This window comes from Xiphophorus maculatus, chromosome 22, assembly GCF_002775205.1.
Source record: "Xiphophorus maculatus strain JP 163 A chromosome 22, X_maculatus-5.0-male, whole genome shotgun sequence".
NCBI lineage: Eukaryota > Metazoa > Chordata > Actinopteri > Cyprinodontiformes > Poeciliidae > Xiphophorus > Xiphophorus maculatus.
The window spans coordinates 28,360,770-28,383,983 of record NC_036464.1 but is presented as its reverse complement, the minus strand read 5'-3'; the positions used below and the strand labels follow the sequence as shown (position 1 = coordinate 28,383,983).

At 39.4% G+C, this 23,214-nt stretch overlaps 1 protein-coding gene across 9 annotated transcripts in view; it reads left to right on the top strand.

Annotated features, from left to right (window-relative positions):
- The window catches only part of LOC102221619 (attractin-like protein 1), a 361,245-nt gene that overhangs the window by 63,694 nt on the left and 274,337 nt on the right, over positions 1-23,214 (top strand). For all 9 annotated transcript variants that reach the window (XR_002752045.1, XR_002752046.1, XR_002752047.1 and 6 more), the window contains exons 5-9: positions 4,736-4,944; positions 8,675-8,849; positions 8,931-9,018; positions 11,300-11,546; positions 16,183-16,366. Coding sequence is in view for 6 of the 9 variants with exons in the window: in XM_023327068.1 (XP_023182836.1) it covers positions 4,736-4,944; positions 8,675-8,849; positions 8,931-9,018; positions 11,300-11,546; positions 16,183-16,366 (903 nt within the window). In the remaining 3 variants the exon portion in view is untranslated. The remainder of the gene's footprint in view (positions 1-4,735; positions 4,945-8,674; positions 8,850-8,930; positions 9,019-11,299; positions 11,547-16,182; positions 16,367-23,214) is intronic.

Sequence of the window (23,214 nt, the reverse complement as noted above, 5' to 3'; positions counted from 1 at the left end):
ACGTTTTCATCCAAAGCACTGTTACACATGGGATTACTTTGGAACTTTAAAATGGAGAATAATAATAATTTCAAAATAAAAGCCTTGAATATTTTTACATCAGGTAATTGCTTTTTTTGGCCGTATATGACTTTTTCATCCAAAGCAATGTTACACATGGGATTAGTTTGGAACTTTAAAATGGAGAATAATAATTTCAAAATAAAAGCCTTGAATATTTTTACATCAGGTAATTGCTGTTTTTGGCTTTATTTGACGTTTTCATCCAAAGCACTGTTACACATGGGATTACTTTGGAACTTTAAAATGGAGAATAATAATAATTTCAAAATAAAAGCCTTGAATATTTTTACATCAGGTAATTGCTGTTTTTGGCTTTATATGACTTTTTCATCCAAAGCACTGTTACACATGGGATTAGTTTGGAACTTTAAAATGGAGCATAATAATAATTTCAAAATAAAAGCCTTGAATATTTTTACATCAGGTAATTGCTCTTTTTGGCTTTATTTGACTTTTTCATCCAAAGCACTGTTACACGTGGTATTAGTTTGGCCCTTTGAAATGAAGCATTCTGAAAATTTCAAAATAAAAGCCTTGAATAATTTTACATGACGTAATTGCTCTTTTTGGCTTTATTTGACTTTTTCATCCAAAGCACTGTTACACGTGGTATTAGTTTGGCCCTTTGAAATGAAGCATACTGAAAATTTCAAAATAAAAGCCTTGAGAATTTTTACATGACATTATTGCTGTTTTGAGCACTATATAACTGATTTTATCCAATGACTGTTATTCATGGGATTAGGTTGGCCCTTTGAAAAAAAGTTTAACAAAAATTCCAAAATAAAAGCCTTTAATATTTTTACATCAACTACTTGCGTTTTCAGCATTATATAACTGATTTAACCCAATGACTATTACACATGGGATTAGTTTGGCCCTTTGAAATGAAGTTTAACAAAACTTCCAAAATAAAAGCCTTGAGAAAATTTTAAATCATACTGAATGGTGCACGTCCACCTTACTTAACGTTCTTGTGATTCTCCACATACCATTGATTACGTTGCAGCGTTCTTTAGCATCGATGCTAATTTGTAGCATGACAACGCCGGGCCCAAACCGACGGGCACGCCTTGGCAGGCCCCGGCTAAATTTCTTCAGAAATTTTTTTCCTTAGTGTAAAGCCCAGCGCACACGACAAGATCTTAGAGCTGTCGGCCGATTGTCGGCCCATTTTCAAAACCTGAGAGACCACACTTTAGTCGACATAAATCCTAGATATAACAGTTCGATCAGGTTTGATCCAACAATGGTGTGGTGTGGTGTCCAACAATGGGCACAAAATAATGGCTACAAGTCCAGTGAACTAATTTTAAACCAGGCATTAATCAATGCTTTACTACAATCTACCTGCAATGCATGTGGCTAATGTCAGCGTAAAGTCCTGACCTAATGAAAATCATTATAACCTATTTACGTCACGTTTAGGAAGAACAGCTGAAAAGTTACCGGGTTTATCATCTGCAGTAGCAATTTCGCTCCAACTCCTCCTCTTCTCATTTCTATATTCTTTGCATGTTGAATACATGTTCAACATGCATGAACATGTATCATTGGAGATGATACATGTTTCCATGTATCATCTCCAATGTCCCTGGACTTCGGTTGCGCCGTGTCAGCTGTTTGGGATTCCCCTCCATAATTTCCCCTCAGAAAGCTCGGAGGAGAATCCACGCTTTCTGATTGGCTGCCTGTCACATTCAACAGGTGTCATTAAAGCGCCCAGTCGGGAAAACCCCTGATTTGGGAACACTCAAATAACACATCCTAGATCTGAATGAAAGAAATATTCTCATTGAATACTTTGTTCTGTACAAAGTTGAATGTGCTGACAACAAAATCACACAAAAATCATCAATGGAAGTCAAATTTATTAACCAATGGAGGCCTGGATTTGGAGCCACACACAAAATTAAAGTGAAGTAACACTACACGCTGATCCAACTTTAATGTAATGTCCTTAAAACAAGTCAAAATGAGGCTCAGTATTGTGTGTGGCCTCCACGTGCCTTTATGACCTCCCTACAACGCCTGGGCATGCTCCTGATGAGGTGGCGGATGGTCTCCTGAGGGATCTCCTCCCAGACCTTGACTAAAGCATCCGCCAACTCCTGGACAGTCTGTGGTGCAACGTGACGTTGGTGGATGGAGCGAGACATGATGTCCCAGATGTGCTCAATCGGATTCAGGTCTGGGGAACGGGCTGGCCAGTCCATAGCTTCAATGCCTTCATCTTGCAGGAACTGCTGACACACTCCAGCCACATGAGGTCTAGCATTGTCCTGCATTAGGAGGAACCCAGGGCCAACCGCACCAGCAGATGGTCTCACAAGGGGTCTGAGGATCTCATCTCGGTACCTAATGGCAGTCAGGCTACCTCTGGTGAGCACATGGAGGGCTGTGTGGCCCTCCAAAGAAATGCCACCCCACACTATTACTGACCCACTGCCAAACCGGTCATGCTGAAGGATGTTGCAGGCAGCAGACCGCTCTCCACGGCGTCCCCAGACTCTGTCACGTCTGTCACATGTGCTCAGTGTGAACCTGCTTTCATCTGTGAAGAGCACAAGGCGCCAGTGGCGAATTTGCCAATCCTGGTGTTCTCTGGCAAATGCCAAGCGTCCTGCACGGTGTTGGGCTGTGAGCACAACCCCCATCTGTGGACGTCGGGCCCTCATACCATCCTCATGGAGTCGGTTTCTAACCGTTTGTGCAGACACATGCACATTTGTGGCCTGCTGGAGGTCATTTTGCAGGGCTCTGGCAGTGCTCCTCCTGTTCCTTCTTGCACAAAGGCAGAGGTAGCGGTCCTGCTGCTGGGTTGTTGCCCTCCTACGGCCTCCTCCACGTCTCCTGGTGTACTGGCCTGTCTCCTGGTAGCGCCTCCAGCCTCTGGACACTACGCTGACAGACACAGCAAACCTTCTTGCCACAGCTCGCATTGATGTGCCATCCTGGATGAGCTGCACTACCTGAGCCACTTGTGTGGGTTGTGGAGTCCGTCTCATGCTACCACGAGTGTGAAAGCACCACCAACATTCAAAACTGACCAAAACATCAGCCAGACAGCATAGGTACTGAGAAGTGGTCTGTGGTCCCAACTGCAGAACCACTCCTTTATTGAGTGTGTCTTGCTAATTGCCAATAATTTCCACCTGTTGTCTATTCCATTTGCACAACAGCAGGGGAAATTGATTGTCAATCAGTGTTGCTTCCTAAGTGGACAGTTTGATTTCACAGAAGTTTGATTTACTTGGAGTTATATTGTGTTGTTTAAGTGTTCCCTTTATTTTTCTGAGCAGTGTACACTAATTCCGATATGACAGAAAAACCACTTCAATCTAGTGCTGAAACCTTTTATCAAATAAGCTTTTTTGAAATTCTGTTATGCAAATTTATTTTCGAAATGTTAAATTGCTTATTTATATGGTCAATGGGAACTCAGCTGAAGATGTCTAAACTCTGGTCAACTTTGGTTAGAGGTTTTAGCACTAGCAGAAGCAACAAATACATTTGTATTGGCAAACACTTTTACCCAAAGATACAACTGATTTCTGCCATCAATGAGTCATAGTTTCTTGATTTTTGTTAGCCTGATCTAATTAACCCTTTCACACATAGTGGTCACTACAGTGGACAGCTATTTAAAAGCCATTTTCTTGTGCTTCTCGTGGATTTTTATGTTATTAATGCACACAGACCACTGAAGTGGACACTAATGCATCATGAAATACAGTATCAACTACTAGCCATCAGCTGCAAATGCAAGAAATTATCTTTGTTAAATTCAATATGGCCGAAAGAAAAAAAAGCTTGCCAACCGACGCTGTCCCTCCTTCTACTGTAGATGACTCTTGCAGGTAAAAAAATATTGTGACGTCACAATATTATTGGTGAGATAACCCCTAAAGAACAATACTACTGATGTACACTGCTCAAAAAAATAAAGGGAACATTTAAACAGGTGTTTCACACTCAAAGTGTTCCCTTTATTTTTTTTGAGCAGTATATTTTTCAAATAACAACTTTGTATTTGGAGAAAATTACAATTGATCATCTAAAAAAAATACAAATATATATATATTTCTTTACAACATTTTTTTCCTACGTTTTTTATGCCTTAAGAAAAAAAAAATGGGAAAAAAATCCTGACACAAAGGATCATAATTCATGCATGAAAGGGTGCTGAGCTGCACCGTAAGTTTGGTCAAGTTGTATTTTTCAGTATGTAAGTACTGCGGTCTTCAAAAAAGCTCTTTCAATGTAAAACTAAAATGAAAATGAGTTTCAGTGCTCAAGCTACACTTACCGATCCTGAATAAAAACATATTATTCTTTCCCATAATTCTTTGTATTTGCATTCTACAAAAAAAACCCATTTCATATTCATTCAACCCATTTCAAAACATTCGTTTTTCATAATAATGTTTCAGATAATGAACATGTATTTGATTAAACATTCAGGTATGACAGAAAAAGAACCAAAGAAGCAAAGCTGTTAGTTTGCAAAAGGAAGCTGATTAGAGGATTTAAATAAACTTTTATTGTGATGCCTTTGGAACTGCTTGATATTGAACATTATTACACCACATCCACAATATCTCAGGGTTTTTATTTCATGAATTAGCATCACTGCATAGTTCTGAATTTGGTTCCTGTCTGGCTTCCTCAGGATAAACTCCTGTCCCAACAACTGTTCGGGCCACGGCCGTTGCATCGCGGGGAATTCAGTGGCGGGCCGCGTGTATTGCGAATGTGACGAGTACTGGAAAGGCGAGGCCTGCGCCGTTCCCTACTGCAGGGATGACTGTGGCAGCCCGGACCACGGCTACTGCGACCTGACCGGAGAAAAGCTCTGCGTCTGCAACGACAGCTGGCAAGGTGCAACGCCTCAGATCAATACACATCTATTTGTTTTTATTGTCAGAACAAAGACCACATTTCCCATAATGCCATGCACAGAGGTGATTTATTCAGATTGCTTATTCAGATCGTCGTTAATGTGGAAAATCTGGGAGGAGGTTTACCAACACAACAACATTACTGCTTAGTTTCTGCACATTATCATCTTAAACATTATTTTTATGGAAAATGTTTAAAGTTGGATTGCTGTTTTAGTTCTTGGTAACACATAGGAGCATTTAAACCTTTTAAAGGGATAAACTGTCTCAATTTGAAAGTATACTTATTATTCTTTGGGGTTTCCATGTAGCTATCTGCTAAACCTTATCCAATTTTAGAGGGAAATTATATTTTTCAAAATCATCCATCAACCACAGATAACTGAGTGATTCAATCAGAATTCAAGAATTTATTAAATTCTACGTAGTTTGTTTTTCTTCATCTAAATTCTCATCTCAATCAGATGAAATTTATTTAATTTAACATAGCATGTCTAAAACACTTGTTCCATTCAGTGATGGTGCATTGCCCTCTCCTGGGCTAATATCATAAATGCAGGAAGAATAAATATATTTCATAAAATGCAAAAAAAAAAAAATTTAAATGTAATTTGTTAAAGTTAAGATATTTATTCTAAATCAAAGTGAAAACAGAACAAATGTTTATTCAGCTGTCTTTGTAAAATACATCGTAATTCATGTTATTTTTATTATTGTGAACATTAGTCAGAAACAGTTTTTATGTGCAAGGATGAGTGAATGTAAACCGCATCTATGAAACACAAAAAAGAAGAAAAACCTGAATGAAATGGAAATTTGTGACAATTTTGAGCTAAACAAAGTGATTGCTTCTTGTCTGGTCTGCAGCGTATTGTGAAAGTATTTATGGTTCTTTAACAGATTTCACCTGTGGCTACAATACAACCACAGATGTCAGTGTGTTATTATTGGATGTGACAGACCAAGATAAAGGAGTAGATAATTGTGAAGGGGAAGGGAAAACATGTGTTTCTATTCCACCCTCTATAATCTCCATCTTGGGGCAATTGGAGAAAATTGACTCCACCTGTGTGCAGTTTACACTCGGTATAAGTCCAGCTGCTCTGTTCCGAGGCACTTCTAATAATTATTGTAAGCTCAGAGGTTTGAATGCTAGATATTATTAAGGAAGAATAATTTATAAATTAACTTTGGGCAAAACGTTTGGCTCTCTCTTCCTTAAACTTCCGGGTCCTCTCAGCGGGCGACGTGCAGCCACAAGGAAACAACAATGCGTGTTGACGTCACAGAATCACAGAGTTTAATCCCATACAAAGCAACGTATGAATCAACAACAAAGCTACAGAGGAACAGAGATATGCATTCTTTACCTTATACAGACAAAGACAGACAAGACAAAGACAAACAAAAAAAAACAAAACAAAGACGCGTCTTTGGAGAGAGCTGATGCAAAAAAGCAAAAATAGTGGCAGCTCTCTGAATTTTTACTCCTGTACACGAAGTCTTATACTGAAGGTGTGTCTTTGCTTTTTAATATATTCAATTAAGGCGTACCTCTAGTTGGCCAACTGGAAGCTACCTTGGACACTCAGAGAAACTTAGAAACTCCCCCTAATTTTACGGCAAAGATCAAAGGCCATTTGCTCCCTGGTAAAACAAAAGAGCCAACAGCTGCGTCCTGACCCCCTGTGGTTCTACGGTCATTTTGGGTACAGAGAAACATGAGATAAGATTTCACAGATACCTGTGAAATCCGAAGTCTCTCCCGTTATCTCATGTTACATAAATTCTCAGAAGAAACTTAAATCCAGTAATTTTGGTTCAAGGAAAGGTTATCTTTACAAACCCCAGTTTTACTCCTCTACAGTCAGCACCTCAAAAGATTGAGTCCTGCCAAAAATAACACATAAAATCAACCGAACAAAATGAGGTATAATTCCTGAGCAATTTTCTAATACTAAACAAAACATTTTCATTCAAACAATTTTCCATTTGATTCTGATATAATCAAAGATAGTACAATTTTCAAATACATTCATCATTTACTAGATTAGTAGTTTTAAAATGAGATAATACAATCTTCAATAAACATGGTATTAATACTTAGAAAAATGTCTTAGAAATTAAATGTTAGTGGTTTCAACCTTCTATGTTGTATTCAGTTTTACACCATCCCAGATGTTGGTTTCTAGAAGGCTTTTGATCTTCTGTGAACAAAACAGATTTCTCTCTCCCAGGCCCAAATGATAGTGCCTTGGGGGAGATGCTAATTTTACGGCCTCCTGTGCTCTGGCAACACAGCAGTAGGCCCCATTGAGAGATCTGCATTTGGTTCCTGGGTCTGAATGCTTGCCCATCTGGTTTAATTTTAAATCCTTAACACAAACCTGTTCAAAATTAAGAAATTTGTTCAAAATAAGAGTGTTCAATATACCTTTTACACATGCCGTAAGATTAACTGTATTAAGCACTAAAAATAATCATTTTTCCTCAACAATATCTAAATAATTTAGTGGTTTAAAAAAACAATAGTTTAAAACAGATAACAATTGTAAGAAAAATGGAAAGTTTATGATTTTACCTGGTATGAAATGAATTAGATGATGCAAATGGGCATAAAAACCCATTCTATGAATGCTTGGTAGCTAACTCTTTTCTTTTTTTTTTTTCTGGTGGTGCCCTCTTTTTTTTATGCCATCCTGGGCATAAACCCATTTTGCAAAAACTACCACTTGCTTAAACTTTGATTTTTTATGAATGTTTATGATAGGATTGGTAAGTAATAGGTACACAATTGAAAATATTTTGTTTTTTCCCCTCACCTTTTCCATTCTGTTTTTCCTTCTGAGTTCAGCAGAAGATAACCTGCACCTGACACTTTCTTACTTTTATTTCACAGGACAATAAGTGAACAATCTAGAGATTCACAAGTCAACCCCACTCAAAAAACTTGTTAAAAGACCTCAGAAACTACTGATCAAATTATTTTAAGTTTCAGGTCTGAGTCCCTGGAAGCAAAGCATCATGAAATTACAGAAAGTCTAATGATTTTGCTCAGTTCCATACCTGATGTGAATTTTGTATGTAGATAGAAAAACCATCAAATTTAACTTCTTGAAACAGAAACATTACAATAAAAAAAATACACTTAGGGCTGAAACAATTTATCGTGATTAATCGATTGTTGAAATAATCAACAACATCATAGTTCGCATTTAAAATAAAAAATGCAAAATATGTATTAACATATTATGTAAATATGTTCTACCCAAAACTCCTCAAGGAGCAGGTTTTACTTCACCAGCTAAAACTGGTATACTTTCTTGAAAGTAACTTGTTATTGCATTTTGTGCAGTAAAATGTTTTTCTTTTCTTCTTTTTAAAAGAAATTCAAGTATTTACTTCAATCATGTATTTCTTATACTGTATAAAATAAGTATAGGTGAAATGAAAATTCAGCAGAATTTGTGATTTAAAAAAAATGTGATTAATCATCAGAATAATCTATAGAATGATCGATTACTAAAATAACTGTTAGCTGCAGACTTAATACTTTGTACATGCCTTTTTACTCTGATATAGTTTTAAATAAAAAACAAATCCTTAGCATCCAGTAAGAGTGATATTTCATAGCTAGTTTTGTAGAGATTATGTTTCTAGCGCTGTAGATTGTTTTGTAAATAAAATGTGTTCTTCTCTCTGTGCGTCAGGTCCTGACTGCACCATCTCTGTCCCCTCCATGGGGGCCTTCTGGATGCTGCCCAGCATCAAACCGTCGACTCAGTCCCTGGGCCGGGCCTCCCACCGAGCCCTGGTGCATTCTGGGTTGATGTGGGTGGTGGGAGGCTACTCCTTCAACTACTCTAACTACCACATGATGCTCAAGTAAGCGCCACTGACTGAAGTAAAGGTCTGTTTTACTGAAAGTGACTTTCATGGCTGAAGTTTCTCTCTCTGTCTGCACAGCTACAACCCGGACACCAGCGCGTGGGACGTGGTCCCCGCCAGCAATGGACCCCTCTACAGATATGGACACTCTCTGGCTATCTACCAGGTAAAACACACACAAATCGTTGAATAATTTTCAATGATACAACTCTGACAAGTGTTAAATTACATTGTTGGACAACCGAGACAGGTTTTACATTCTGTTTAAAATAATGTTTCTGACATTATTAAACTTTTTTCCTGATTTAACTAGACACTGTATGGTTGCAGTATAAATTATAGTGCAAAGTAATAAATTGTATGACATCCCTTTATGCAGCATCTGTTAAACACAGGATGGTCTTCACTACAATAATCGTCTTATCATCTTAAATATCTACAAACGTCTATGTCAATAACTGTACTTAGCACAGAAAGATAAAAAAGTGATGTTGGGTCGATTCTTTGCTTCTGCCACAATAATACTGCTTATGACTAACTCTCATCCAGAAGGGAGACTTGTTAATTTTCTCTTCCCTGCTTAATTAAATACTGGATGAAAAATGGAACGCCATCCCACAGTAATGTGTGACCAAACTGATGACCAGTACGCCTTCTCCTCAGGCGTGGCTTTAACCAGTTCTTCCCCAGTAAGCTCCACTCAGATACGTCTCCAATTGCACATTCCCCTCCATTTTTTTGAACCAATATCCCTAGCCGGATATTGCGTTCAAGTGATTTGATTGGCGGCAGGCTTCATTCATTTATTGGCCCATGGACGCCACGATAATGCTGTAGAAGTTGTCAAATCAATAATTCCATGGTCAAACCTTAAGATCCAAATCTTTTTGTCAGTTGTGCGCATGCAGCGTCAACTGATTGGTGCAACCTGTGATGAACAAATAGATGAGAGATTTTAGAGAAACCGGCTGTCCAAGGTAGATTTGCAAAATGACATCATCGGAGCATCGACCAAGGCTCATGGCCCTCTCTTTTAGTGAGGAACACACTGCCAATGGAAACACATCTAACTGAGCTAGAACCAAACTAGACATTTACAAGTTGTAGTAAGACTTGATAAAGGAGCATGGCTCAGGATGAAGAATAGTCGGCAGGCTGTTCTGACTTTGTTCTTCTCCACCATTGAGGCCTCTGTTTGATACACTGATAAATTGTTAATCTGCCCTCATATCTTAGTTTTTCAGGCTTTTATCATCCAGTCTAGTAATTTACATTAACAACAGTCTGCATGGCATCCATAGAGAGGATTTGGCAAGTTTTGCAACTAATTAAAGTTTAGCAAACTCTGCTGCTTAAGACCATAAATGCACTTTCTTTTACATATGTGGCAACAATTAAAAAGGAATAAAGTGGTTTTCCGACTGTACAGAATAATTCAAACAAAAAATATCGACCAAAAACACAGTTTGTTACTTTTTGTTGTAAGTGTATTTAAGAAAACAGGACTGCTTTTGAAATGGCAGACATCTATTTATATAAAGGTTTAGTTTTTTGGTCTTGGCCCAATTTCATTTAGTATTAATTTTGGCCTCGTAAGAAAATAAATCTGTATTTTATTTTAAATAAATAAATAAGAGTAAAATAAGAGTGTATGCATATTGTGTTATAGTTCGAAACCTCTTTGAATCTATGCCATTCAGTGTTTTTACTGTCCAATAAAATAACAGATAACATTTCATCAGTATAACATGGTCTGTATTAGTAATGTGATTGTAGCTCATTCCCAGTACAGTTCTGGATGACACAATTTCTCTGATCCTTTCCCTAGAGGGAGATAATGAAGGACAGTGTTTAGTTTTCTAATATCACATCTGACTTGGTACTTACAATTACAGGTTTCAATAAACTCCTGATTGAACAGAGCAGTTTGATGAAGTGTCTAGCATTAGCACTCTATCATTCTATCATGTCGATTCCAGCTGATGATGTTCAAATAAAGCTTCCTGGAAAACTTGATCTCCTGCTTTACAAACTTAGAGCATGATGAGTCTTATACCATTTAAGTACAGGGTAGACTTTGGGGTCTAGGTAAAAATGTTTTTGGTGACGGTGACTAAAATGCATCAGGAGATGCAATTACAAGCTTCCCAATGCCAGAAAGTATGCCATTGTTTTAAATTAAATTTAGATATACAGTACAAAACACATTTTAGAGAAACTTTTACGTAATTTTTAGCATGTGAATTATCAAACCTTTTATGCTTTTTAGACCTATTAGTAGAGAAACTATGGAAAACTGAAAATCATCCAAAATAACCTCTTATTGCATATGAGGTTATTATTCTACACATGCTACATATGCATATGTAGCATATTCTCAACAAGAAATGTAATGTTCCATCAACAACACACCTGACAGCTAAGAATATTTTCTTCTCTTGTCTTAGGATTGTATTTATATGTTCGGTGGAAAGTTGGAGACAGGCCCTGCTAACATCACAGACGAGTTGTGGTTGTTCAATGTCACCACTCGTAGCTGGTTGCCACTGAAACCAGCTTCAGCACCTCTTTACGCCCTGGAGGGCCACACGGCTCACGTGGTGATCCTGCCCAACGGCGACCCGGTGATGCTGGTGTTCTTTGGCTACTCGTCCATCTACAGCTACATCAACAAAGTTCAGGAGTACAACATCAGTAAGTCAATTTTATTTGTAGGCTTTATGATTGTCTGTGAGTTTCCAAAACAGTGCTATAAAAATTTGAGGTATTATTCTAATAACACATTTAAGCAACAAGGCAATTCAAGGTGCACCTGTTGAATCTGGTATTGTTTTCTTTTCCTTCATCTCCATTGTAAATAGCCTTTTGTAATACCATCTTAGCATAGCATTTTTACGTTTGAGTTGTAGTTGTTCAAGTTTTTCCCCTTGTGGAACAGTTTGGTTATTGACAAATTACTGAGGAATGCTTATATTCAGCTGTTGATGTTTATGTTTGTATCTTCTGAACCTCTTGTTTTAGCATTTCTTATTTTCACTTTCATACTTTTTCTTTTTTCTATCCTGGCCCTTTGGCATCCTTCTTACTTCTTATTTCAATTGTTCAGTAATGAACAATTGACTAAACAAACATACATGTCATCAGAATACTTAAATCAGGGGAAATCACCCGTCTCTCATTTGCTTTTGTTGCTTCTTGGGGAATAAGGGGACTTATCTTGTGCATCAACTCCACACATACACATACATAAGAGAATTAGTACTGTACGAGAATATCTGTTAAACTACATATTAAACCAACTAAATATTGTTGTGTGCAACAACCATCCCCAGCACAGTTCTTTTTATTTATCTCTGATAAAGCATCAGCTAAACTGAGTTGTTTGTCATATCTGAGGCAGTAGATGGCAGTGTTGCGGCATTGACATCAAGCAGCTGAAATTAGAAGAAAACACAAATGCTCTCTTCTCAAAACACAGAAAACTTTTTACTTCTATACAAATGGGAGACTTTATTTTAGTGTATTCATGCCCAACCATTAGTAGTCTAATCCTAACCTTAACCAAAACTTAACTCACTTCTTACCTCTAAACTTAACTTCTACAACAGAGCTACAAAAAAGTTAGGACAGGGAAAATGTCCTTATTTTCTACAAATTATTTACCCTTGTTGGTGAACATTGTGAATGTGGTGCTCTATATGCAGGATATACAAGTACACACATGCAAACACACCCCGACAAACAATGACTCACACAATGATGCACAGTGAAAGTGGTCAATAAGAGGAGGTGGTACCCAGAGAGAGGAAAGTGACTAATGAATCCACTGTCTTCCTCCTCTCCCCCACCTTCCCGTTTTCTCCTCTATTCCTATTCCTATTCACTTTCATGTGCTCCTACATCTGTCACTGGCTGCCCTTCTCTTTCTCCGACATTGTCGTAGTCCGTATGGAACATCATTAGACCTCAGAGGGAGTGATGAAGAGTCAACCTGCAGGAGAACAAGGGGGAGTAGAGATGGAGTGTAAAATACAAGGTAGCAGGATTTAATGACCACAACGAGAAGCCGGTTTACACCAATTAGCTGCCAGAGATGAGATGGAAGTTGACCTTCTACTTCCTCAGCATCTGTTCTCTGTGGTCAATTTTTCACCTGTTCTCTCTTGCTCTTTTTACATTTTCTTCATCTTTTGCACCTTCCCCCCAGCACCCCCCTTGCAATAAATCATAGAATCACCTTTGCTGTAGTTACAGCTGCAAGAGATTTGGTGTATGTCTCTAAAATCTTTGGACATGTGAAGACTAAATTTTTTGTTGCAGCACAAGTTCAGGTGGAACAGAAGGCATCTCTGAACATCAGTTTTCAAGTCTTGCATACATCATTGGTTGGATTTATGTCTGCACTTTGACTGGGCTATTGTAATACATTTGATATGAACCATTCCATTATATCTCTGCTGTTGTCCTGCTGGAAGCTGAATCTCCACCCCACTAGTTGCGTCTCCATTACAAATGTGTACAAATCTTTTTCAATATTCCCGTTAATGTAAAAAGCCCCCCACTATTTTGCTATTGTAGTATTTTCATGAAATACGAAATGCAATTAAAGTTGTATGTGAACAAGTTTGTTAATGTAATAAGTCATTAAAATTTATGGGGGTGACCGATATAAACGTGTATTGTGTTTCAGCCACGGCATTAACTCTCATTTATCAGCCATCAAGGGAGACGTTGGCATCTTATTCAGGCGTTGGAATAACAAATCCTGTTATACTTGGGAACAGTTATGTTTTGGGGAAATTACAGTCAGCGATTTCACTTTTGGATGAAACTCCACTTTGATTAACTTCGTGATGCAGTGAGGCCTCTAGTGGAACCAGCTGCTCATTGTACAAGAATGCCAGTGCCTACAAATAAGCTGCTGCACACTAACTGCCACGACTGTAGCCTGGACACCTATGTTGAGAATTTGTTTTGGGTTTAAGCAGGATTTAGAACTAGTAGAAGAAGAACTTGAGGTTAGAGGAAGAAGTGAACTTAGGACCGTTGGTTTTCCGAGAAAAGAGCTATGTTAGCTGAATGCCTACACTCTGTACGATTCGTTCATCCCTTTTTTTTCACTAAAGTTCATCTGAATAATCCATCTGACTCTTTTTCGTCTTTGAATTAATCGACTATACAACACCTATTTCTCAGAAAGTTCCTTTTGATTCTCATTTCCGTTGAGGCCTCAGTCTGGGTTTTCTCCCATTCTCCCATCCTCTGGTAGAATTTCCACAGGGCCAATCAGAAAAAAGAAGGACAAGTTGTGAATGATATTGTTGATTTTCTGGTTGTTTTAGAGATGTGTTCTGCCAGTAGTTTAGCATTGGTTAAAAAAAACAGTCGTTCAAGGCACGTTTCCGAATACTGACCAATTAAATTTGGAGCAAGAGGAATGATTAAAACATTTTAAGTAAAGATGCCCTTCGGCTCGGCACTTCTCTCTTCACAGTGGAGGACAATGATGGGAGTTTTCTGTTGTGTACAGCCTAGGCAATTTCTTTGGTCATGGCCAAATGTTAGCAACTGGGTAAAATTTAACTTCAACAGAGTCTACATCTCCAGCAAGAAATCGTTTCTCAGTAGACAAGACGAAGCATAGAACAATGGGCTAGTAAAAACCAGGCTAGGGTGACTCGTGTGATGCAAAAAGAAATTTTCCATTTTAATTTTGCGAAACACACCAATTTTGGTACAACTGAAAAACCTCCTCATCCTAGCGCAGACATTTCTATTGAAAAACGTTATTATCTTTTCCCAAAATTGCTGTGTTTTTATATAGCAAATTTATTTTCATAAATCACACAATTTGCACAATTTGTCAATGGAAAAACAGCTAGTGTTAAGTCTTTCCCACTGAATAAAATCCTGCCCAAGCATGATGTTAGGGCTATATAATTTGATTGATTCTACAATAATTGTTTTCCTCAGAAAGTATCGATTTTTCATCTGCAAGTATTGATACATTAAATCCTGCTATTAAATTTTTGTCAAATCCACATGAATTAAATGACAGCTATCACACATGACATTTTATACCCAGTTGCACATGTACATTAAAAGTCACATATAATGAATCAACCAGTTACAATTAATTAAATAATGAAATAGATAAATTACATTATCTAATATAAGTGAATAAGACAAAAAAGTTCATTTTCTGAATAACCGAATACACAAAGCCACACAATTAACATTTCAATCGTATCGTTTGCTAAATATCATGATATTTATCATATCGTGAGAATATCATGTAATGTATTGTATCGTAAGATTAGTGTTTAGCTACAGCCCTACATGATGTTAGTGAATGCTATGTGTTAGTTTTCTGCAAACAAAGTGGGGGTCAGCTGTGCAGAGCCTATTCCTAAATCTGACCCCCTGAAGAAACAAATCTAGAAGCCTTTTATAGTGTGCAGTTGGGTCCCATCATTGTCTGATTGGCTTGGTGACCTTCTGCTGGTCCAATGGGGTTGCTGCTCTTTGGCCTACATCAGACAATCAGCAGTGTGCTCCCACACCTGAATCTGCATAAACAAAAAGTCTACACTACCTCTACAAGCCAGGGCCATAACAAACACCTAAGGCAAGAGGTTTTGATTTAAAACCTTCCCCCATAGTTCCACGGGTACACCGTGTAGCCTACAGATACACCATGTAGCCTACAGATAATTATTCTTATTATTGGAGCTGTAAGTGTTTAGATGCAGATTGAAATTCTAGGTTTTTTTAATTTGGTTCCACAGTTCTAATTTTATTTGGGGTGTCGGATTTCTTGACGACAGCATGTTGTACTTATTCTCTGTGTCCATGAATTATTCACCATGTAATCCATTGATCTATTGCCCTACCATCTAACTCTAAACCATTTGGCTTATCTCAGAGTTTTGCTCATTTTGTGTCCATATTTTTCACTTTTTACTTTTTAGTGTCACCTCTAAAATTAAAATTGATTCTGTTTTTTTTCTTTTCATTGTGACACAAACCTTCTAAGTCAGTGTTCTAAGTCTGGTCCTCAAGGCACATTGTCCTAAATGTTTTAGGTATTTCCTTGCTTCAGTCCAGCTGATTTCAATTGATGACTGATTAACAGGTGTTTGTTGAACTACAATCAGTTGAATCAGGCACATTAAAACAGGGAAACCTCTAAAACATGTAGGACAATGTGCCTCGAGGACCAGGGTTGGGAAACACTGTTCTAAGTAATCAGCTTCGGCCTGCAGGTTGGAGTATGTGTGTGTTCTTCATTAATCAGCTTCATCCGTCGTCTCCTGTTTTTGTGTTTCAGGGTCGAACTTGTGGCAGGTTGTGTCTGTCGGAGGTGCCATGGTTCAGGGAGGTTACGGCCACAGCAGCGTGTATGACCAGGCCGGTGGCTGTGTGTATGTCCATGGGGGATACATGGCGCTGAGCCACAATAAATACGGCCTTGTGGACCACATGTACCGCTACAGCGTTGCCACCAGAACATGGTGAGAGAAAGAAGCACAGCTTTCTGACACCATGCTGACTTTGGTGCTAAATACACATTTTTACTTCTCTAAAATTTACCTTTCTAAAAAGTGTGTTTCCCTTGCAAACACCGGCTTAAATGTTTCTGATCATCACACAAATTTCAGTGTTGGACACAGATAACTTCAGTAAATACTAGAATTGACCAAAACTGGCACAATAATTCAGATGTCCAGGTGCCTATAGTTTGACAAAATCTTTAATACCGTTTCCGCTTTCTTCTCAGTTAGCAATTTCTTCAGATTATATTTTCACTTGAAACAGACTTGGGACAAAGTATGACGGGTTTTAGAAGAACCAATAACTTCTCAACTGTTGTGATTTCTTAGCATAAAAAGCTGGAGTTAGCAGAATGGGGCTCTACAGCATCAGTTTAATGAAAAAGAAAAATCTCTTGTTTATACAGCCTATGCACATACATCCCAAAATGGATATGTTAAAAATCTTCACTTTGAAAACTATTTTTAAAAATCCATATTTTATTTTCCTGTTTATTAAACGAAAATCTGTTTTTTTTTTTTTTTGAATATCCATATCAGTGGGTACAGCTGTTATGGATTGAAAAATTCTTCAGTCAAGATGGAAGCTTGGATGTCTTTTCCTGAACATTTCTGTTAATTTTTTAATAAGAAAATGGTGACAGCTGTTTGTTACCTAGCAACCAAAATCAACAGAAGCAAGACAGTGACAAAATACAGAGCCAGATCCTGTTAAGCATTCTTCAAAATAAAATACTTCCTCTATCCAAATAAATCATGCCTCACATTTATGTAAATATGTTTCACTTAAGCTTTTGTAATTAGATACAATCATGTTAAATTCAATTAATAATAATCATCACGTAAATTATGCTTAACATATAATTGTAAATCAGTCACTTATCATGCAAATTATACTTCACAAATAAGTGTAAAAAAGTCACTGCAGCCCTTTGAATTGTATTAAATAAGTCAGAACTTTTCACAAACCAGCCTCCCACTGCTGCATTACAAGAACATTTTCTAAAGTCCAATATCTCAAATGACACAAAGGAGCAGCATTTATTTCCTGTTGAAAAGTGAGAGCCACAGCAGGTTGCTCGGGTAGCAGTGCATTCATCATGGTGACTGTTACACTTGTGCATGTGCTCAATGTGAAGGGAGACTAATGGAGCTGAGCTTCCTGTTTCAGTCATCCATCTGCTTAAAGTCACCTGAGGTCAAACCTCCTGTCTGATTCTCTTCTTCTACTGCTCTGATTGCACTGAAATGATTCTCCTACAAACTATGAGTTTATTCTATTTTATGCTCTGTGGGTCCTTAAAAAGTGTAAAATCTAAGGTGAATAGTTTTAAATTTTGCGTGTTACTTAATTCTCTTTTGCATTACCTCAGTTCACTGAACCAACATTTGGATATTCTCATTCAGGGATTTCTGATTAGGGAGCAGAATTTATTGTTTCATTAGAAATGGCAGATTAGCCTTTTACCATATATAAGCTATTAGCTATTTATCTTACTTATTAGCCATGTTTAGTATACTGAATGGAGTAAGTAAAGTACAGACAACATGCTAGTGATGCCCCACATGTAGGGTGACCATATTTTACTTTGAGAAAACCCAGACAACCTGCAGCGGGGGGGGGGGGTGCTGGGAAAGCCAGGTGAACCTGCAGCGGTGGGGGGGGTGCTGGACAGAAAGTCTAAAAGCGGGAAAACTACATACATTTGCGCTTTCGCATGTTGTTGGCGTACTGAAAGCGATGTTCTGATTAAGAACAGGACTGCCCACACTGACGCGGCTCAGGGATTATGTGACACGCAGCGTCATGCGCAGTGCCCTACAATGCACTGTAAGGTATGTAATGTGGTTTGAGGCAGTTGACCAAAATCCCGGACAATTTTTAAATTCCCCCCGGACATTTTTTTAGGTCTGAAAAGTAGGACATGTCCGGAAAAAGAGGACGTCTGGTCACCCTACCCACATGCAACTGACAGCATTCATGCTAACTTTAGCATTTTGGCTAATTTCAGCTGATACACTTACTTTAACATACTCAATGGTGCAAGTCCAAGTTTTTTAGCATCAGAATGCTGGGTCCAAACTGACGTGCACACTTTGGCAGGCCCCGGTTAAATTTCGTCAGGAATTTTCTAGTATTCATATTATTATTGCTATTATTATTACTAAAAATAATAACAATTATTATTAGAAACAAGTTAAAAAAAAATCCATTATCCTTCTATTATCTAATGTGCACAAAATCTTTTGTACTATGGGAGGAAGCCGGAGCTTCACATGGAAAACATGCAAACCCCATGCATAAAAAACCCAGGCCGGGATTCAAACCCAAGACTTTATTGCTGCAAGGCAACAGTACTACCAACTGTGCAGCCCTGATGTTTTATTTTTGATATTTTATTCATGATATTTATTTTTTATTGACAACTAAGGAGAATTTAGGGACCAGTTGACCTAACAGTCATGATTTCAGACTGTGGCCAGGAAACCGGAGCACCAGGGAGAAAAGGAGATGATTGTTGATTTCAGGAGGAACAGGATTAAATCAAACCCAATTTCCACTGTGGGAAAAGAAGTGGTGGTGGTTGAATGATATAAACACCTATGTGTTCATCTAGACAACAGACTGGACTGAGACGCAACAGTGAACCATCTATAGGAAGGGACAGAGCAGACTGGAGGAAGCTAAGATCCTTCAAGGTTTGCAACAAGATGCTGAAGCAACACTATAAACAGTGTTGGTGCTGCACTACTTCCTCCTCCTGAGATGCTGGATGGTGGACCAGATTCACCTCGAAGATGTGGTGAAGTCTTTCTCCATAGCCTCTCCAAACTCCTCCCACGCCCGAGTTTTTGCCTCAGCAACCACCCGAGCCACATGCCACTTTGCCTGCCGGTACCCATCAGCTGCTTCTGGAGTCCCACAGGCCAAAAAGCCCCGATAGGACTCCTTCTTCAGCCTGACAGCATCCCTCACCGAAGATGTTCGAGGGTTCGAGGGTTGCCGCCACGACAGGCACCGACAACCTTGTGGTCACAGCTCCGATAGGCTGCCTCGACAATGGAGACATGGAACATGGTCCACTCAGACTCAATGTCCCACAACTCTCCCAGAACATGTTCAAAGTTCTGCCGGAGATGGGAGTTAAAGCTTCATCTCACAGGAGACTCTGCCAGACTTTCCCAGCAGACCCTCACAACACATTTGGGTCTGCCAGGTCTGACCGGCATCCTCCCCAACCACCGGAGCCAACTCACCACCAGGTAGTGGTCAGTGGACGGCTCCACACCTCTCTCACCTGAGTATCCAAGACATACGGCCGCAGATCTGATGAAACGATGACAAAGTCCTTGAACTGCGGCCTAGGGTGTCCTGGTGCCAAGTGTATATATGGACACCCTTATGCCTGAACATGGTGTTTGTTATGGACAATCCGTGACAAGCACAGAAGTCCAACAACAGAGCATCACTCGAGTTCAGATGGGGGGTGCCGTTCCTCCCAACCACGCCCCTCCAGGTCTCACTGTCATTGCCCACGTGAGCGTTGCAGTCCCCCAGCAGAACAAGGGAGTCCCCAGGAGGGACACTTTCCAGTACCCCCTCTAAGGACTCCAAGAAGGGTGGGTAATCTGAACTGTCATTCGGCCCGTAAGCACAAACTACAGTCAGGACCCGTCCCCCAACCTGTAGGCTGAGGGAGGCTACCCTCTTGTTCACCGGGGTAAACCCCAACATACTTGCGCCAAGATGGGGGTCAACAAGTATGCCCACTCCTGCCCGGCGCCTCTCACCGTGGACAACTCCAGAGTGGAAGTATGTCCAGCCCCTCTCAAAGAGACTAGTTCCAGAACCAGAGCCATGGTTCGAGGGGAGACTGACTATTTCTAGCCAGAACCTCTCAACCTCACACACTAGCTCCGGCTCCTTCCCCACTAGAGAGGTGACATTCCATGGCCCAAGAGCCGAAATGGGTTTTCTCTGTATGGTGTCTGGGCTCTCCCTTATAAATAGGGTGAGAAGCTCGGTCAAATGGGAGGGACTCGGAGTAGAACCGCTGCTCCTCCCGGTCGAGAAGAGCCAGTTGAGGTGCCTCGGGCATCTGGTCAGGATGCCTCTTGGACTCCTCCCTGGTGAGGTTTTCCGAGCATGTCCCACCGGGAGGAAGCTCCGGGGAAGACCCAGGACACGCTGGAGGGACTATGTCTCTCGGCTGGCTTGGGAACGGCTTGGGATTCCCCCAGAGGACATGGAACAAGTGGCTGGAGAGACTGAAGTCTGGACCTCCCTTCTTAAGCTGCTACCCCCGTGACCACTCCCCGGATAAGCGGAAGAAAATGGATGGATGAAATGGATGGACAGTTGTAATTACAACTCCCTTACATTTTACGCAAGGTTTTTTTACTGTTCATTAACATATCCATCCATATCCATATCCATGTCTCCATGTTTGTTCTTTGGGAATATTGGAAAAATCGTTATCTAGGACAGTGGTCTCATCTGGGGTACTGTCTCCTAATGCCGTTTTCGCTGACTATGATCTCTGCCATACTAAAAATCAGGAGGGTGACCGATGTAACATGCTGTCAGTCAAAACAAGGTACAACAAAAATCTTTAGCGTGACATCTGTGCGAACGTTTGCTCAATTCAGAGTGACGTCTTTGCTCTTCATTGCAAATGTTGCAGCTGGGTAAAATTGGTGGTCTTTGGACCTTGGGAGATTCGCGAAGTTTGTTGAATTCATCCCCTCAGACAGATCTCTTTTCATGGGTCTGGTCTTCTAATGCCGCTTTCGTCAGAGCAGAAGTTGAGTTTTTACACTCAACTGTTGTCTTTTCAGAGCAAACGTTTGCAACCAGGGAAGTTTGTTCTTTGAGATTAGAGAAATCGTTCCCTATGATAGATCTGTCTTGATGGGTCCAGTCTTCTAATGCCACTTTTGTCAGAGGAGAAGTTGAGTTTTTAGTCTCAACTGTCTCCTTTTATCGCAAACTTCCCCAGTCGGAGAAGTTTGTTCTTTGGAAAAATTTGAGAAATCGTTCCCTAGGAGGGCAGTCTCTATGTGGGTATTGCCTTGTAGTGTCTTTTTCGTCAAAGCAGAAGTTGAGTTTTCAGACTGAAATGTCCGAAAACTGAAATGTCCCCGGCGTTTTCCCTGGCCAGAGAAGTTTGCTTCCCAGCCGGAGAAGGATTGAAAAGATAAGCATCGGTAGTATCGTACTCAGACACAGTGCACTCATCCTGAGAGCTAAGTTTTTTCTCAGAGCAACCTTCCCCAGCCGGAGAAGGATTAGAAAGATATGCATCAATAACATCGTATTCCGTGCACTCGTCCTGAGAGCTACTCATTTCAAATTTGATACCAGGAAGGGGGGGGGTGGAAAGTGGCTAAGACCTCTTCCATACTAAAAATCCTTGCAAAACACCATGCTAAGGGTCACAGAGCTGCTTGTATATTACCTGATGTTTTGAGATGGAAGCATTCATAACCCCAGATGTTCTTTGATCTATGACATAGATCTATATCATACTGTAGATCTATGTCAGAAGGGATGGTCCATTGCGTCTGACATGGTCAGGTCATGCAGAACTGACCTGACCATCCCATGGAAATGGTCAGGTCAGTTCTGCATGACTCAAACTATTAACCCTTTGCAACTGCGTCACTTAATCATTCAAGGTGAATGATTAATCATGACAAAAGTTGGAAGTGTATATTTCAGGAGGCTAGGGATTAAAACAGGGATTTTAATGGTTAAATATTAAGTTTAGATTGACAATGGTATATTAAAACTATTAATTTAAGTAGGGTTTTTCATCATTCTATCAGGCTTAAAATTTTGAATCACACTTGAGTTAAAAATATCTTAATAGTAAAATTAAAATGTTACTTACAGGCATTTGCTGCTGCTGTTGTAAAATGTGACAAGAAATTTTGCCTGCTTGGAGAAGAGTTACAAAGAAATAATTTTGGTTTAATAATTTTAGAACTCTGTTACTACAGAGGAGGGCTGAGTTGGCAGTTAAAAAACTACAATGATGGTGGAACTCGTGACTTCTGTAATAACAGAAGGAGGCTGAGCAGAATGTTAGAACTACAGACATGGTAGAATGTTCTGGGCATTATATAACTGATTTAACCCAACCACTGTTACACATGGGATTAGTTTGGCCCTGTGAAATAAAGCTTACTGAAAATTTCAAAATAAAAGCCATGACAATTTTCACATCAAGTAATTGCTCTTTTGGGCATTATATAACTGATTTACCCCCAACCACTGTTATACATGAGATTAGTGTTGCCATTTAAAATGAAGCTTACTGAAAATTTCAAAATAAAAGCCTCGATATTCCTCTCAGGTTAGTGCACTGCCATAGGTGGTGCAATAATATTAGCCTGTATTATCTACACCTCTCAGGTTAATGTGCTGCCTTGCGCAGCAAGGCAATGCATTAACATTAGCACAAATATTAGCATTTCACTTCCTCCCACTATGAGCCTTTTCCCTAACATAAGCATTTTAGCTATTTCTTATACATTAGCTATGATTAGTATACTCAATGGAGGAAGTGAATGTAAGACAACATGCTAGTGATACCCACATGCTACTCACAGCATTCATGCTAACATTAGCATTTTGACTAATTTTAGCTTATGCATTAATTTTAACATACTGAAAGTTGCAGGTCCATGTTAGTCAACATTCTTGTGATTCTCCATATGCTACTTTGTAATTTTTTAGCTATACTTAGCATTGATGCTAATTTTTAGCATCAAAACACTGTGCCCAAACTGACCGGCACACTTTG